The 15988-nt window shown below is 36.7% G+C and overlaps 1 protein-coding gene across 1 annotated transcript in view; it reads left to right on the top strand.

Moving 5' to 3' along the window:
• Positions 1-15988, top strand: part of LAMA1 (laminin subunit alpha 1) — a 107798-nt gene that overhangs the window by 79953 nt on the left and 11857 nt on the right. Inside the window, exons 40-54 of the mRNA XM_037381833.1 lie at positions 566-704; positions 1937-2030; positions 3292-3408; positions 5337-5519; positions 5840-5994; positions 7701-7844; positions 8658-8791; positions 8954-9104; positions 9625-9749; positions 10739-10889; positions 12012-12156; positions 12711-12852; positions 13991-14105; positions 14315-14485; positions 15824-15975. Coding sequence (XP_037237730.1) covers positions 566-704; positions 1937-2030; positions 3292-3408; positions 5337-5519; positions 5840-5994; positions 7701-7844; positions 8658-8791; positions 8954-9104; positions 9625-9749; positions 10739-10889; positions 12012-12156; positions 12711-12852; positions 13991-14105; positions 14315-14485; positions 15824-15975 — 2118 coding nt within the window. The remainder of the gene's footprint in view (positions 1-565; positions 705-1936; positions 2031-3291; positions 3409-5336; positions 5520-5839; positions 5995-7700; positions 7845-8657; positions 8792-8953; positions 9105-9624; positions 9750-10738; positions 10890-12011; positions 12157-12710; positions 12853-13990; positions 14106-14314; positions 14486-15823; positions 15976-15988) is intronic.

Here is a 15988-nt window from a genome sequence, read left to right as displayed (position 1 = left end):
CTTTCAAAACATCTTGCAGAAACAAGTGGGTTGCCATCTCAAATGCACTCCTAGAATTTGAAAGTTGGGAAGTCGTTCCTGTTAATTCAATGGAAATTAATCTTCTGTCCCAGGAATCCTTCTAGGATTCTTGCTGTTTTGTCTTTTAAAGTCAGTAGATATGTGTTAAAAGTTAGATCAAATCAGACTGGAAAACTTACATATTTAAGTTTCAGAACAGGAAATTTTGCTCTGAATAACACTGAGCAACTAAATTGAAAAATTGACCATAAACAAAAAGGAACAAAATAGAAAAAAAAATAGATGAAAAGGAGCAAACGAGAATAACAAGGAACAAAGTACAAAGTAGAATAAAATAGGTTTAAACCATCTTTGAACAGATTTTTTTTAGTTCACAACAATGAACTTAAAGCCCCTTACGCAATATACGACGAGGTGTGCTCATTTTTTCAGAGTGCATCAAGTATTCTAGAAAGATGTGCATGTTGTAACTGAAGATATGGAACTTAGTGCTTGATTAAGATATTCTCATGAAAACAGAATTACTTTTTAATTCTCTATTTAGTGGCCTCTCTAAAGTAAGAAATGTGACTCTGAACACAACCGCTGCTGTCTACACCCACTCCAGTGTTAGAAGTGTGATTGAAAGAACAGAGAGTTTGGCAGATGATGCATCTAGACTTATGAATGGCCCCTTGGATTTAGTAAGTATCAATATTAGTATTTTATTTAATGTCTTTCTCTTTCTCATTTTGGCAACTTTGTTCTAATTATTTTTACACTTGCTGAAATGTGAGTCTTCTTGATGGACGCATGTATGGCAGCCTGTCCTACCAACTAGTATATACAGTATCCTGAATCTGTACTCCAAGGTACTAATGGTACCAGATTTCATGTTCTGTTTACCTTGCTTTTCACTCTGCCACAGTGCCATTTAGCTATTTTTTTAATTTTATTTTTTTTAATGTCCAATACATGGTTAGCTGGACTGAACTTGATTCTGTATCGGTCATCTGACATGCATTCATGTAGAACTTAAGTTCCCAAACCTCTGGCACTCCCTTCCACCTTTGGAATTATTCAGATATCTCATTTGACCTGTCCATCTTCCATTTCAATCTAGTTGTTCCCAAATACAACTATTTTGCTTAGTCAAGGACATTTCATAACCAAATGTGTGTTTATGTCTCATCTGCCATACATCTGCCTTGCAAGATTATTGGGTTGTTATTGAAACAGTAGATTAAAAAGACCATATGAATTACCAGGCTGACCTTACTACTATCATATTATTTTATTTCCCCCCCTTTTATTTTTTTCTGCTTTTCCTGATTGTAGGGAGGAATAGGCTAAGTTTTACAAGTGTCACACACGTTATGCCTGGAGAAACAAATATGTGACAATATATTTACATGACAGCAATCAAAATAATTGGCATTGTTTTGTCAGCTTGTATGTTATTTTATAGCACTGTCTGTGTCTTATTAAAGCTTTGTACAGCATGAATCCTTCAAGGTACTTTTCTGGATTTTCCAGTTAGAGAAATGGATCAAAGGAACACTTCAAGACTGGGAGCTTGTGATACCTCATTTTAAAGTGCTCACTGCTGGGATTTTTGTCTTAAGCCTGGAACTAGAATTACTGATGTTTCAAAAGGCAACATTGAATCAGTAACAGTGTTTAAACTAGAATTTGTTAGGTTTTGAATCGCAGTCACCTTTTTTCACTAATTCACAAAGAGATTCAATGTCACATTCTTGGACAAGTGATGGCAGCTTGTATATTTTTTTAATTGATGCTTAATAAAGTAATAAGTAGAATTTCTCATAAATAACCAAGAATGTTCAGTAACTGGAAATAGACATCCACAGACACTTAAATGCTTTTAATTGAATTTCTGTTTTTCATAAGTGGCAACTGATAACCTGTTTTTCAGCCAGAGGATTCTCTCAGTCTTCTTGGAAAAGAAACTCTACTGCTTAGCTCTAAATTTCAGAATGAAGCTAAAAATCTGAAGAAGAAAAGTGATGGTCAGTTCTTTAGAGTTCACATTTCTGCTTCTGTTTCTTTTTCTATATCCTGTTCTGTGAGTGGGTTTTTTTTCCCCAATGTGGGGGGGGTTTCATGGTTTTTTTAAATGAGCGTAGACTAAGGTAAAATATCTCATATTACTATATATGATTCTTATACATATTTTCATACAGTTAAAATTAATGTGTTATGGAGTCATGTAGTATTTTACTTTTTTGGGTAAGAATACAGTTTTTCTCTGTAAACATGTAAAAAACCGGTCTTCCCTGTAATACCTCACTTACCTCCAAGCAAGGCTTTTTTTAAATGGCTATTTTTCCAAATTTTATGAATTAAACCATTAGAGATCGTGCAGTAGAAAAAGGAAAAACATAATTCTTGAAGAAATCCATTCATTGAATTTTATCTAATAAATCATGGATTGCACAAATATGTAGGATGACATATTTAAACTATAATAATTTTTACTTGCTCTTTCTACACAGCTGAAATACAGTGACAAGCTGAGCTTTTTTTGTCTGTATAAATTGTCTTTTGGCTCACAGTCCCTCTACAAATTCCAAAGTCCTTTTGTTTTTTAATTACTCCAAAGATACCAGCAAGGCACTGAAGTCTGTGCCATGGAAATTCAAAAGCATTTAGAATGCAGACTTTGTGTAGGAGCAGAGGCTGGCCCTAAGGGAAACATTGGACAAAATTGGACAGAAAGTGAATGTTTCACAGAGATAAACTGTAACTCTAAAATAGTCTTTGCTTTTAATATCAATGGCTTTACAAATATGTATACTTTTTATGTAATTCAAATGGACAGAATGCATCCTTTTTTTGTTCCTTCTGTTCTACGTATTTTTATTTCTAGTGAGAGGATTCTGCAAACAGGTCACAAATATATAAAAGTAAAGTACTTTTTTTGCTCTTGTCAGATATCACAAAAAGTGAAAAACATAAAAATTTTAAGAGTTCTCAGATTCACAATCGTGGAATCGTTTTAATTTAAAGCCTTTTCTCAACTATGCTTCTACCAATTCTGCTTGATGGAATTGGCCAGAAAGGATAATTTTGAATGGAACAGTGCCCACAGGAGCTTATCTGTGCATTCATTTTGCATTCCTATTTGTAAAATGCTCCTTCTGTTGAAAAAAGCAAAAAAATTTCCATTGATTAAATAAGTGAATGCTTGCTAGGCCTATACAGAGAATTTGTGTGGGTTGTATAGCATTTGTTTATGCGTAGAAAAATCACAGTTATTTCTTCCAACAGGCCTTTTATTTGGATTGAATGGGTTGAACAAAAAGGTAGAAAAGATTCAGGAAAGTACTCATAAAATTGTCAACCAGCTTAATGATTCCCTGCTGAAACTAAGAGCATTGCCTAATGGTAAGTGAAATTTATATTGGCATTCTCCTTATTACAGAAGCGTCAAGTGCAATCATAATACAATCCTGTTCATTGTCTGACTGCAGAGACCTGTTAATAAACTATACTGGAGACTCATTTAGCCTCTTCCCTTACAAGGAATATTTTCCAATTTTTTTTAGTAAGCAGATGAAAACATAACTGGGTTATCACATAAGGTTTGTAGTCTGATCTCTATTTCACACTGCGTAAATAAATCAGGAGTTGCTCTGAAAGCAATATAACTACAACTCATGAGGAGAGTGTGAAGTCCTAATATATTTAATTCCATGTGGACAGAAACTTATATATGGAACCGTGAGGATCTGCTTGCTTTTGATAGCTTGTTTCAAATTTGTTTATGCTGCGCTGTGAATCTTATCATGTGCATCTAAATGTTTTCTTCTTGTAAATGCTGATTTCATTTAACCAATTAAAGCATTCTTCTGTGCTTTTTCAAAATAAAAGAATTCCCTTTAAAGAAAAAGTCACTAGTTTGGATAAAGGCAAGACCTACATTTCATGGAAACTGCTAGAGAAAATGTCTTTGGAGTTGTGGATAAGAGGGTCTGAAATACTTTGCAAACCTTAATAATGTTCTTTTTTAAGGTAGAAGAACACACATAAAGACCTCCTGTCAGGGTTGTTAGGTTGTACTGTATGTCCAGATTGGAATACTAAGTCCAAAGCTTTAAAATACCTGTCTTACAGCTCTGGCTCTTAACTCACACTGAAGGGTGGTATTAGTGATAAAGTTACGCTTCATATTAGTTGCAGGATGCTATCTAACGTAAAGCTACATATTGAAAATTAAGGCATTATCAAAACCATAGGACTGTTATCCTTAACTCACAGCTTGTCATTGTTTTATTTCAGTTTTGCTGTTACATTCTTGGAGTTTTCTCTTTTTTTTTTTTTTTTTTTCTTTTTTTTTTTTCCCCCCTCCCCCTGGGCAGAGACTTGTGGTGGCATTGCCCTCTCTATACAGTACTGCTGGTGAAGAAGGATCCCTTCAGGTCTAAATCAGGCCTTTTGTGCCAGCTGCAGCATCTTCCCACTATTCTGGGCACAGAGGGGGTGTAAGGGACAGGCTGACACTAAGTGATTGCAGCCCAAAGCAAAGGGTGTAATAGGCCTGCCTCACTAGCTTTCTGCATCATTCAAAAGTCTCAGACTAGTGACTCTGGGTACCAACACTCATGCCTGGAGCTTAAACACTATGAGCCTGATTTATTCATTTAAAATCTTCCATTTGGGATAGGCAGAATCAAGTTCCTCATCACTGCATTCTGTATCTGTATTGTATTCAGAGCTGGCCATGAAAAGTATGTAATTTGTCCTAGAATTCAGAACTTGGCTTAATCAAGTCTTTTGATCAAAAGACTTGAAAATCTAAACTGACAAGCTTAGTTTCAAGTTAAAATTACTGCAAATCTAATTATATGTGTGTAATATATTTTATTGTTATATACCTCTGTGTGCGTGCTTATCAACAAATGTAACTACATCTGTGGTTATACCCATATTTGTATCACCAGCTTGGGAACATTTAGCATGTTTTTTGCTCAGGACCATAGCCGTGGCCATTTTCCAACTTAATAACTGGGCAAGAGGAGTTGTATCAGCCTCATGGCATTCTCCATTTCACAGAAGGCAAACTTTGCACTCTGTAAGCTAGGCATATTCAACAGTTAAAGCAAAGTTAGATCACAGTAGGTCTTGGTTTGGAGTTCCCCTCAGCCTGAAGAATACAAACAAAACTATAACACTTACTATGAAAGAAATGGAACTGACAGCACTTTTAGAGCTTTGACTGTGTTTGTAACTGCATTGTTATGAAGCCAGGCGTTTATTACTCACAAGTATGTATGAAAGCTGTGAACTTTTTTAACTTGGGTACTGTGTTTCAGATACAAGGAAGTACATGCTTGAAGTGGAAGAGCTGGCTGTGTCTGCAAACACCAGTGCTCTGGTGGGTTTAAGTCACTTCGGGGATTTTAGTCAAAAGCTGCTGAATACTTCTTCTACATTGTCTCATGTTAATGACACATTGAGAAAAACTAGTGAACTTATAACTGATTCATCAAAAGCTGGTAAGTTTGCTGCTTCGTTACTCTTTAGAAATGTCACTGCTTACAGAAGCAGTACTAATATTCAATTTTAATAGGATTAAATATGAGTCTGATGGACTGGAATTTTCTTCCTAATATAATAAAAATGTGCTAACTTTTAAAAAGACTAGAGAAGTAACTAGAGAAGTCACATGGGATACCCTTAAGTATGCATATCCCTTACTGATGTTTAAAGTTGATCACAAAGTGATCAGAAACAGGCCACCTTGGCTAAGTATTTTAGCAACAAAAGGTGAATTTCTCTTTCAACCTGCCTCAACATTTTGTTTACATTTTGGCAGCAATCACAGCTGAAAAACAAGTTAAAGAAGTTGAAGCACAAGCAAGTCTTTTATTGGATAGGCTGAAACCTTTGAAAATGCTGGAGGAGAACCTGAACAGAAACCTGTCTGAAATTAAAGAACTCATCAGTCAGGCCCGCAAGCAGGCAGCATCTGTGAGTTCCATCATCCCAGACGTAACTGGGTTCACTTTCACTTTTAGCAGGGAAGTTCTTTGAGATAGAACCTAAAATTTACCGTCAAAGTACATGGTTGTTCCAGGGTCACACTAAAGCCCAAGAGCACTGACTGATGCTAAAATCATACTGGCAGGGCTGTTGGTACATTTTATGGTTTTAGTGTCAAGTTTCTTATTGCGTTTGTGAGTTTGTCAGAACAGCAAGGCAAACATTTATTTACTATTTCTTTTTGTTTCTTATAAAAATAATGAAATGCAGTATGTCAGAAAGCAATCACAGAGATATTTTGGTGAGAAGGCAAGTGAGGGGACGGTGGTGCCATTCTTTTTAGGACAAGATGTTAATTTCTGAGTTTATTGTAGAGATTGATGTGGGGTCCCCCCATTTAACACCAAATATCAGAATTTTTTTAGCAAGAGTGTTGAGCCTATCAATAAATTTGCCATCTATGCTCTGCCATGTCCATATGTTACTCTTTGCAAGAAGCTGCAATACATCCAGAATACCTTAAGACAAACAATATGTTTGGTTTTAAATCTCTGCTCCCCCCCTTAAAGACAACAGCAGTGAATCGGCTGTACTATGGACCTCGTTAAACTATGAGGGGAATATTCAATTACTTTGCCTTTACTATGGGTATGCTATTGTAAGGTTTAAGGAGGTTTTGTTTTAAAAAATAAAACAGCTTTCAGTTTGTTCTGCACATCTCTTTGATTATACTATTATTGCTTCTCTATCAGTGTACTGAACCTTAATGAATCCACTGCAGAAAAGAGGGAGTAGTATTTTCTGAAATGTCATAAACAACAGAAGTTCCTGGCAGGGTGAAGAGAAAGTATTAGCAAAATGCCCTTTTCCAGTTTTGAGAGTTTGTTCTGTTGCTTTCTAAACTTTTACTGGAGGAGAGAAACTATACATCTGTGTCCCTGTGCGTAGGCACACATGTGCTTTATGTATTTAGTTGTTACAAGCGTATTTAATGAAGTTGATGAAGTTAAGGCTTTTCTGTTATTAAAATGGGGTTTCTGTCATTACACCCCTAAGATGCTTGGAGTTTGGCTGCATTTAGCCTGAATCAATGTCCTATCAGTATGCTATAGAGTGTTCAAAGGAGTTAGTATGACAACAGGAATAGGAATTTCTCTACTTGATCTTAAGAAAGTTTAACTTGTATTCACAAATGTATTTTTTGAATAGTCTTATAAACTGTTATAAAACTTTGAAATTACCAGAATTATTGCAGACTGTCTGCCTTTTACATATTTTTTTTAATTTTGTATTTTTTTCTCTCAACATAGACTAGAAATTGTTTCTCTTTTTTTTATTTTTAAAGGTTTTGAATTTGTATGTCTTGATTTTCTGATATTATTACAGTGGGTTTTACTGGTATATGGGTTCTAACTCAAGCTTTATTATTATTTTCTGTGGTATTGGAATAGTTTAATATACTGGCTTCCAATCTCCTAATTGAATTAATGAATTGTGACAGATTTCATTCTTTTGTAGTTGAGAATCTCTGTGTTAAGTGATAGATAACAAGGAGGTTGATAAGATCTAACCCAGGCAGCCTGAAAGTATCTCAGCAAATGGCTTGCATTTGTTGGTCAGAAGTATATATTCCACAAGAATGTACTGTGTACACTGAGACTTGTTTAGATTCCGTTTCCTCCTTTCCTCCTCAGATTAAAGTTGCAGTATCAGCAGACAGAGATTGCATTCGTGCCTACCAACCCCAAATTTCATCTATGAATTATAACACCTTAACACTCAATGTGAAAACTGCTGAACCAGATAACCTCCTTTTCTACCTGGGTAGCAATGGAAAGGTATGTTTCTGGCGTATATTTACTGAAGGTGATTGTAGTCAAATGTTTAAAATGACCATATTTTTTTTTTTCCTACTTGCCTTCAACTAAGTATCCAAGTGAGGCCTCTTGCAGACAAATGTGTTCACTAGAGGTGGGAATATTTTTGTCTTAGATGATTCTAAGGATCCTCAAATGTAGAAAATAAAAGCACCTGATTCCTTAGCATTATTTCTTGACCATGTCATGAAACTCCCCCTTCCTTTTCCCATGGTGTGTGTTAACCTTATGGAGTGTAATACTCTATGTTATGCTTTCATGTAGCATATTGGAGTATAATTTGCCTGGTATCACAGAGAAGGTACTTGAATTTGGCCCTCATGAGCATGCTGCATCCACCCACTTGAAAAGGAACATGATGGCTCCCTGCCACATCGCCTTCCTCTTCATTCCCTCTAATCCTAATAAATGCACAGCTATTAGCTCCTTGTGGCATGCTGTCATGTGATAGTACTTTTTCACAGACTGGTTGGTCACTTCACATGCACTCAGAAGTGCGTTTTTCTCTATGTCTAGATGTATGTGTACATCACGTTTTTCTGTATCTATAAAGAAAACATTCACCTACTTGTATATAAGCGGAGTATTTTTGTTTCATTAAAAGTAAAAATGATTAACTTACTGGGCCTCATTTTGCTAAAATCCATCTCCCACATTATGGGATGCAGGGACATGCATCTGGAAGAACTTTCTCAATGTCACATGTTAAAAGTACACAAACCAGGAACTAGACGTTTGATGCCATGCACTGGAGTAAGCCCTGCTATTTTTCAGACAGACTTCCTTGCGGTGGAGATGCGACGTGGTAAGGTAGCTCTTCTTTGGGATTTGGGCTCTGGATCAGCAAGAGTGGAATACCCTGATTTTCAAGTTGACAACAACAAATGGCACAGAATACATGTAACCAGGTAATTAAAATGAGAATGGCATAAATGTTTTACACAAACCATCTTCTGAGTTTTCCAGTGACAACATTTTTCTTGTGCTTAACAAGAGAATCCAAGAGCATGTGTTGATTAAGCTTGGTGATTTCTAAAACTATTTATTAGTATTTGTATTGTACTTGGCAGGTTTGGAAAAACAGGTACAATCAGCATAGAGGAAATGAACTCCAATCAGAAACCTTCACCTAAATCTGCAACCTCTCCAGGGACAGCCAGCATACTGGATGTTAACAAATCAACCCTAGTATTTATCGGAGGACTTGGAGGACAAATCAAGGTAAATTCTGAGTTGAGCATTCTGTAAGATTTGTTATGTTTAAGACAGACTTTTCATATAGAAATAATTGCGTGAATTGGTTATTTCATCAAGAAATGTTCAGGTGCTCTGAACATAAAGCGGAGATGCAATAAGGGTGTTCTAGTATCCTGAAGTAATTACATGTTCTCTGGGAGTTTTTGCATCAAGTGTTAACCAGGACAGGCTGTGTGTGCATGCATGTTGCACAGACTTTACACAATGCATTTATTTTTTGTTTTCATCTTCCATGGGTCTTTCATGCCATGAGGCATGTAAGTAGGTCAAGGACATAGTTAGTTTACTTTTTTATTTGCTAGAAATCTAATCTATTATGATTTAAATGATAATTGTTAATAGTTATGCTAAAACATGTTTTTCTTTTATTATGATTTATATCTTACAAAGTTCAAGTTCAAGGAATGCACCAAACAAAAATTTGGCTGCATAATTTTCAGAGTGCTTAACGTTAATTGTATTCATGAAGTATTTCTTGTCATAGAAATCGCCGGCTGTTAAGGTGACCCATTTCAAAGGGTGCATGGGAGAGGCATCCCTGAATGGCAAATCTATTGGTCTTTGGAACTACATGGAAAGAGAGGGCAAGTGTAATGGCTGTTTTGGAAGGTATTTTTTCTCACTCTCTTTTTTTTGTAACACATTTAGACTAACTTACATCTGTAATATATATTTCTGTGTCAGCTAAAAATAACAAACTCAAGACAAATTGCAGCATTTCATTGATCATTAACTTACAGTTCAGAACATACTAATCTAAATGTGCCACTGGTGTCAAATAATCTAATTGTATGGAATTATATCACTTAATAATCACTCTCTTAGTTGAGTTCTATTGCTGTGGTCTGTTTTGTGTACTGAAAGTAGGGACTGCCAGTGAACCAAACTAGTTCGGAATGTTTTGCTTTCCAGTAATTTCCAGCAAGACAATTCATTTTTTTCTAGGATAAGAAGCAGTGTGAAGCACTCGTAAAAAAAACCAAAACAAAACAAAAACCCTGTCACAAAACTGTAGCCACTGAGCTTGCTACCGTTCTTGTAATTGTTGCGAAAGGGGATTGCAGACTGCACTATTTTTATGTTTGAGGAATTGAAAAGAAATATACTTGACCATATTCCCTTTTGCGGAATTTTCTTGTCTGAACAGCAGAGGGTGCTGCTTGATTGTATGAGATATTTTTTACAAGTCTATTGCAGGAAAAGGGGCTAATAGAACATTTAAGTGCAATGATGCAAAGCATTTTGATATATGGATGACGTGTTTTAAATAAGAGGATGCACAGTGTACCAGTTATTTTTCGCTTAAGAATTTTTTGGTTTTTTTCATACATCAAGGAAGAACGTTTTTTATCTCGTATACAATCTTGCTGTGGCTAAATCATGTGTTGTAAGATTCTATAGTGAAAGTGGCCTTTGGCTGGAATCCTTCAGTTATTCACAACATCAAGATCCAAGTCTTTCCAAACTTTCTGGTCATACACCCTAGGGGCTGCACCAACTGATCTAACTTTGCTTGTATTTTATATTAAAATTACTGGAAAAATACAAATCTTCATTATTTATCTTAAAATTTTAAACTCTGTTTTCTGATTTCATAGCCCACAAGATGAAGACACTTCATTCCATTTTGATGGCAGTGGATACTCCGTTGTGGAGAAGGCACTCCGCTCAACAGTGACTCAGATAATAATATTTTTCAGTACCTTTTCACCTAATGGGCTTCTTCTATATCTTGCTTCAAATGGCACTGTAAGAAAATGGATCAGATTCTTAAGCTGTCAAAAACGATATTTAGATCACTTGATGGTTTCTTGTGTTATTTTTTGCTTATGCATATTAAAACAAGTTATTATGTTTGTATAGATTATCAATGTGATTATATATCACTGTGATATAAACCAAAGGAGTAAAGACAGGAATCCTAGAGATAACTCTTTAGAGCAAATATTCACATATATTAATGGCAAAATTAAGCAATGAAAAGAATTCTCCATAATTTGTTTTAATTCTAGACTAAAATTAATGATTTTTTTTAATTAAAGGCAAGAAAAAGAAATGATAGGAAAAACGAACTAGTTCAATTGGAGGAACCTTTGCAGAATGTAAAAACTTTTGGAACTGAGTTTGCTGAAGGACACTATAATATTGCACAGGCATATTGATTTAAATCCATAAGATGGGAATTGAGTAAACTTAAATAAATAAAATAAAACTCCCTGAAACAGCAATATAACCTAGACCCATCTCCAGACCTTCATTGTCATGTTATGCAGTTTACCACATAGCTGGTGGTTTTCTTTTCCTGAAGGAGGATGAAGCTTTGTTTAGGTAGGGTTGTTTCAGAATCACTGCATTATTCATTTGCTTTGTTATGTACTCACTGCCTGAATACATTGGACAATGATATCTGACTTAAGTTTTGCAATGCAGAGGGGGCACTTTTAATAGAATTCAAAAAGTGTTTTTTACTGTTTAAAAAAGCTCTTTGCGTCTTGCAGAAAGAATATTGTATTGTTTGATCGTTATGCTAACAGTCAAATCAAATTACCCTCAACTTCATCCAAAAAAAAGCAAATGTGACATTTGTTATTTAAACCTTCCTCTGCTGAGTAATCAAGCCTCATGATGCATTTAAGTAAGAATAACAACAAAACTGAAAGACATCCTTGCGAGGTACATGTAACTTAATTTTCCTAAACATAGCGAAGAAAAGTCTCTTGGGCCTAACAAGTAGTCTAGGTACAAGAGTTACCAAACCTTTTTCACACAGTAGCCCAGACCTGTCAAGGATGCATCCTTTTGGAAGATTTATTTTTTTTAACTAGGAACTTAGTCTGTTCGTTTGTTTCTTTGGGTTTTTTTTCTTCCCAGAGAGATTTCTTGTCCCTTGAGCTTGTTGATGGCAAAGTGAGACTGACTGTTGATCTAGGTTCAGGACCTCTTGCGCTTACAACAGAAAATCGTTACAACAACGGAACATGGTATAAAATTTCATTCAGTCGGAACAAGAAACAAGGTAGGCTGCAGATTGAAAAAGCCAAGTGTCTGCACATTTACAAATGCATATATCTAAGATAGCCACAGTGAACATCACTGCAACTAAATCACCAGAATTGCACTTTTTATGCAGTTTTTTTAGTAGCCACACCTGTGTTAGTTTGCTTCTAGAAGGACAGCAGCGTAAATCTTTTGGTTGGTTTGGCACATCTTATAAAGAGCAGGTAGGGCAGAAGCCGCCAGACAAAAACATATCCATAGTCTTTAAAGGGTGAAAGATCTTTGTCCAAGTCTGTATACCAGTAATCATGTTTTCTGTTCTGTGTTTTAACAGTGTCTACTACAACAGTATTTTGGGGCCAATGCTTGGGAAGTAACACATTACAAATAATATCTGTTAATAGCTATAACATATTCTCATATATGTATACACACACACATATATTTATACACATATGTATACATACATATTATTTTTTTTCCTGTAGACTTCCCCAGATTTGGATTGCCAAAATGGCAGAATGTGTATTTGTGTCCTTCTCCAGATCTTTACTTTTTTTTTTTTCTTTGCAGGAATTTTGGCAGTCGTAGATGCATATAACCTTAATTACAAAGAAACCAAGCAAGGAGAATCTCCTGGGGTTGCCTCAGACCTGAACCGCTCTGATAAGGACCCAATCTTCATTGGTGGGCTGCCAAGATCGAGGACTATGAGGTAAAGTGTCCTCTTGCTTTTCCCCCTTGGCTAGGAGTCTTGTAAGTAGAGGGAAGGACTTTAACAAATTCTGCTATCTCCACTAAAATTAGTGAAAATCAATGAAGTCTAAGGTCTTGTTTGTGTCCATGTGTACCACAGAATTATCTGTCCTTTGCCTTCAAACTCTAAATATGGTGCTTTTCACTGGTAGGTCTAACACTGCAGTTCAGATCAGAGATCAGCTTATGTTTTTTCCCTCCATGGGTGACTTCCATGACAGCAGCTGCCACAGTAGCCACCTGCCCTTTGTGTCAGAATGTGGCAAACATTCAGCACTGCTGCCTGGAATGGTGCTCCTTTGATCTCTGCCTGTGTGAGCCTTGTGTTTTCCAGCTGGCATTTATGAACAAAACTAAACTTCGGGATGAAAGTTCTACTTCAAAAAGGAATTCTTGTAATTCAGTTTTGAAACTTGGAACAGAGGAGAAACAATTGTGAACAGATCAACAAAAAATCATTAGAAATATATATTTTATAGCATGATTCTAGTTTTGTATTGCACATCTCTGCTGAACTTATAAAGTCAAATTTCTTCCACTGGCTTCGCTTGGAAAGGATGAACATGGCAAAAGAAAATCTAATTAAACTATCTTCATGCTCTTGACAATAAGGTGAATTCCAGGACTATATTGGTCTCTGTGCAGTTATTGCAGAGATGCAGACTTGTTAATCTTAGCTGGCATAGCAGCCTGTAAGGGATTACAGCAGGACAGCCTTAGATTCCTCTGACTTAAACCTGGAACCAAATTAGGCATCCTCCAGACTTAAGACATGAAAAAGAATTACTAGGCAGTAGAGAGCTACAGTTACCCTCTCACAAAGAAGCCATTAAATTTCAGCTGAAGATTCACCTTAAAGTTTTGGAAAATGACCTGACCTGGAAACACAGCACTACATACTTGTATGCTTCTGTTTGAGGACAATGTTATCTGACTCTTTTTAAGATCAGAATTAATATCTGCTAAGAGTAAAACCCAAATTAACCCATTCCATTTACACTAGGTCAACTGCATTCTTTGAAACAGATCACTTTTTCTTACTGAAGAGATTCCAAATGCTACTCCTTGGGAAAAAAAACCCTTGTTTTGTTTTTCAGGAAAGGTCTTAATAGTAGAATGTATGTGGGATGCATCAAGAACCTGGAAATATCCCGTTCAACATTCGACTTGCTTAAAAATTCATATGGAGTGAGAAAAGGCTGTGTATTGGAGGTACGAAACTTTTAGGTTTTGTGACCTGACCGATTTTTATTGTTGTTGAACAATAAATAGCAAGGTTTTAGTGATTAATATAATGAATTGAAATGGGTTTGTCTTGAAAAGTTTTATCATCTGATCTATGCTTGAATTTTATTTTCTTTTGTCTCACTGGGTGCTATGTAAGGACAAAGTCAGTAATTATTTCTCTTCCTCAAAAATAGCCTATTCGTAGTGTGAATATCTTGAGCAACGGATATATTGAGTTGGTACCTAAATCCTTAAGCCCAGAGTCAGAACTGATGGCAACTTTTGCTACAAAGAACAGCAGTGGCATCATCCTTGCTGGGCTCAGCAGGGGACTGGAAAAGCGACGACGTAGACAAGCACATTTGGCAAGTACTGAAAACAAAGGGTTTGGTTTGGTTTGGTTTTGCCATTTTTATTTTGCAATATCAAGTTTTTAGGACTGTAACTAGCAAAGAATGAGAAAGAAAAAAATATCCAGCTTAGGAAGGCCTAAGTACAGAAGCTAGGTGGGGAACAGAGGATATTCATTATAGCAGAGGAGAGGTGAAGGATCAGTTAGCAAAGACCTATTATACTTACTAGGACCCAGAATGCTTTTGCAACAAGGAGGAAAACTGCACATGAAATGCACACAGAGTATTACTTTCCATTTCTGTTAATCAGAAGTAGTTATTGAAAGATTTGAGATAAACATCTCTCTTGTATCTGGTGGACTGTTTTGGAGCTCCTAGAATCCAAGGACAAAGTCTTAGTAGGAATACCTGTCCCTCCTTATCTCCCTCTAAGGGGAGCAGTAGGGTGGTGGTGCTATAAAAACACTCCTGAAAAACTCCAACTGGCTGAACATGAGCCAGCAGTGTGCCCAGGTGCCCAAGAAGGCCAATAACATCCTGGCTTGTATCCAAAACAGTGTGGCCAGCAGGACAAGCGAAGTGACTGTCCCCCTGCACTGGGCACTGGTGAGGCTGCACCTCGAATACTGGGTTCAGTTTTGGGCCACTCACTACAAGAAAGACACAGAGATACTGGAGCATGTCCAGAGACGGGCAATGAGGCTCGTGAAGGGTCTGGAGAACAAGTCACAAGTCTTATGAGCAGCAGCTGAGGGGACTGGGGTTGTTTAGTCTGGAGAGGAGGAGACTTGGGGGGAACCTTATTGTTCTCTACAACTACTTGAAAGGAGGATGTAGGCAGGTGGGGGTCGATCTCTTCTCCCAGATAGCAAGAGACAGAACAAGAGGGAGTGGCCTGCAGTTATGCCAGGGGAGGTTTAGATTGGATATTAGGAAAAATTTCTGCACTGAAAGGGTTGTCAAGCATTGGAACAGGCTGCCCAGGGAAGCGGTGGAATCACCATCCCTGGAAGTGTTTAAAAAACACACAGCTGCAGTGCTGAGGGACATGGTTTTGTGGTGGACTTGGCAGTCCTGGGTTAACGGTTGGACTTGATGAACATGAAGGTCTTTCCCAACCTAGATGATTCTATGATTCTACGAAATTTCCAGCTTTCATCTTTTCTGTTACAAGGCTTTACGCTCTGGGAGGTACCAATATAATGCCTACAAGTCTTTGAGTTTCATTAAAAAGTTTGTTTACAACAAAGTTGGAGGTAAATTTTTCCAAAGTATGTTCTATTTAAATACTGAATGAGTGACAGGAAATTGAGCTATGGTTAAAAATGAATCCTCTGATTAAATCCACAGCCCTTCTTTTCGGTCATGCTGATTGATGGACATCTTGCAGTGCATGTTAATGCTGGAGATAGAGCAAGTACTAGGAAAGTAGTTCTTCAGTCTGCTAATGGAACATACAGTGATGGACAAGAACACTCTGTCATCCTAATCCGGAATAAGAGGTACATGTGACTG

Source organism: Falco rusticolus, chromosome 3 (assembly GCF_015220075.1).
Source record: "Falco rusticolus isolate bFalRus1 chromosome 3, bFalRus1.pri, whole genome shotgun sequence".
Taxonomy (NCBI): Eukaryota; Metazoa; Chordata; class Aves; order Falconiformes; family Falconidae; genus Falco; species Falco rusticolus.
The sequence above is the reverse complement of the archived record's forward strand: the minus strand, read 5'-3'. Positions and strand labels throughout refer to the sequence as shown.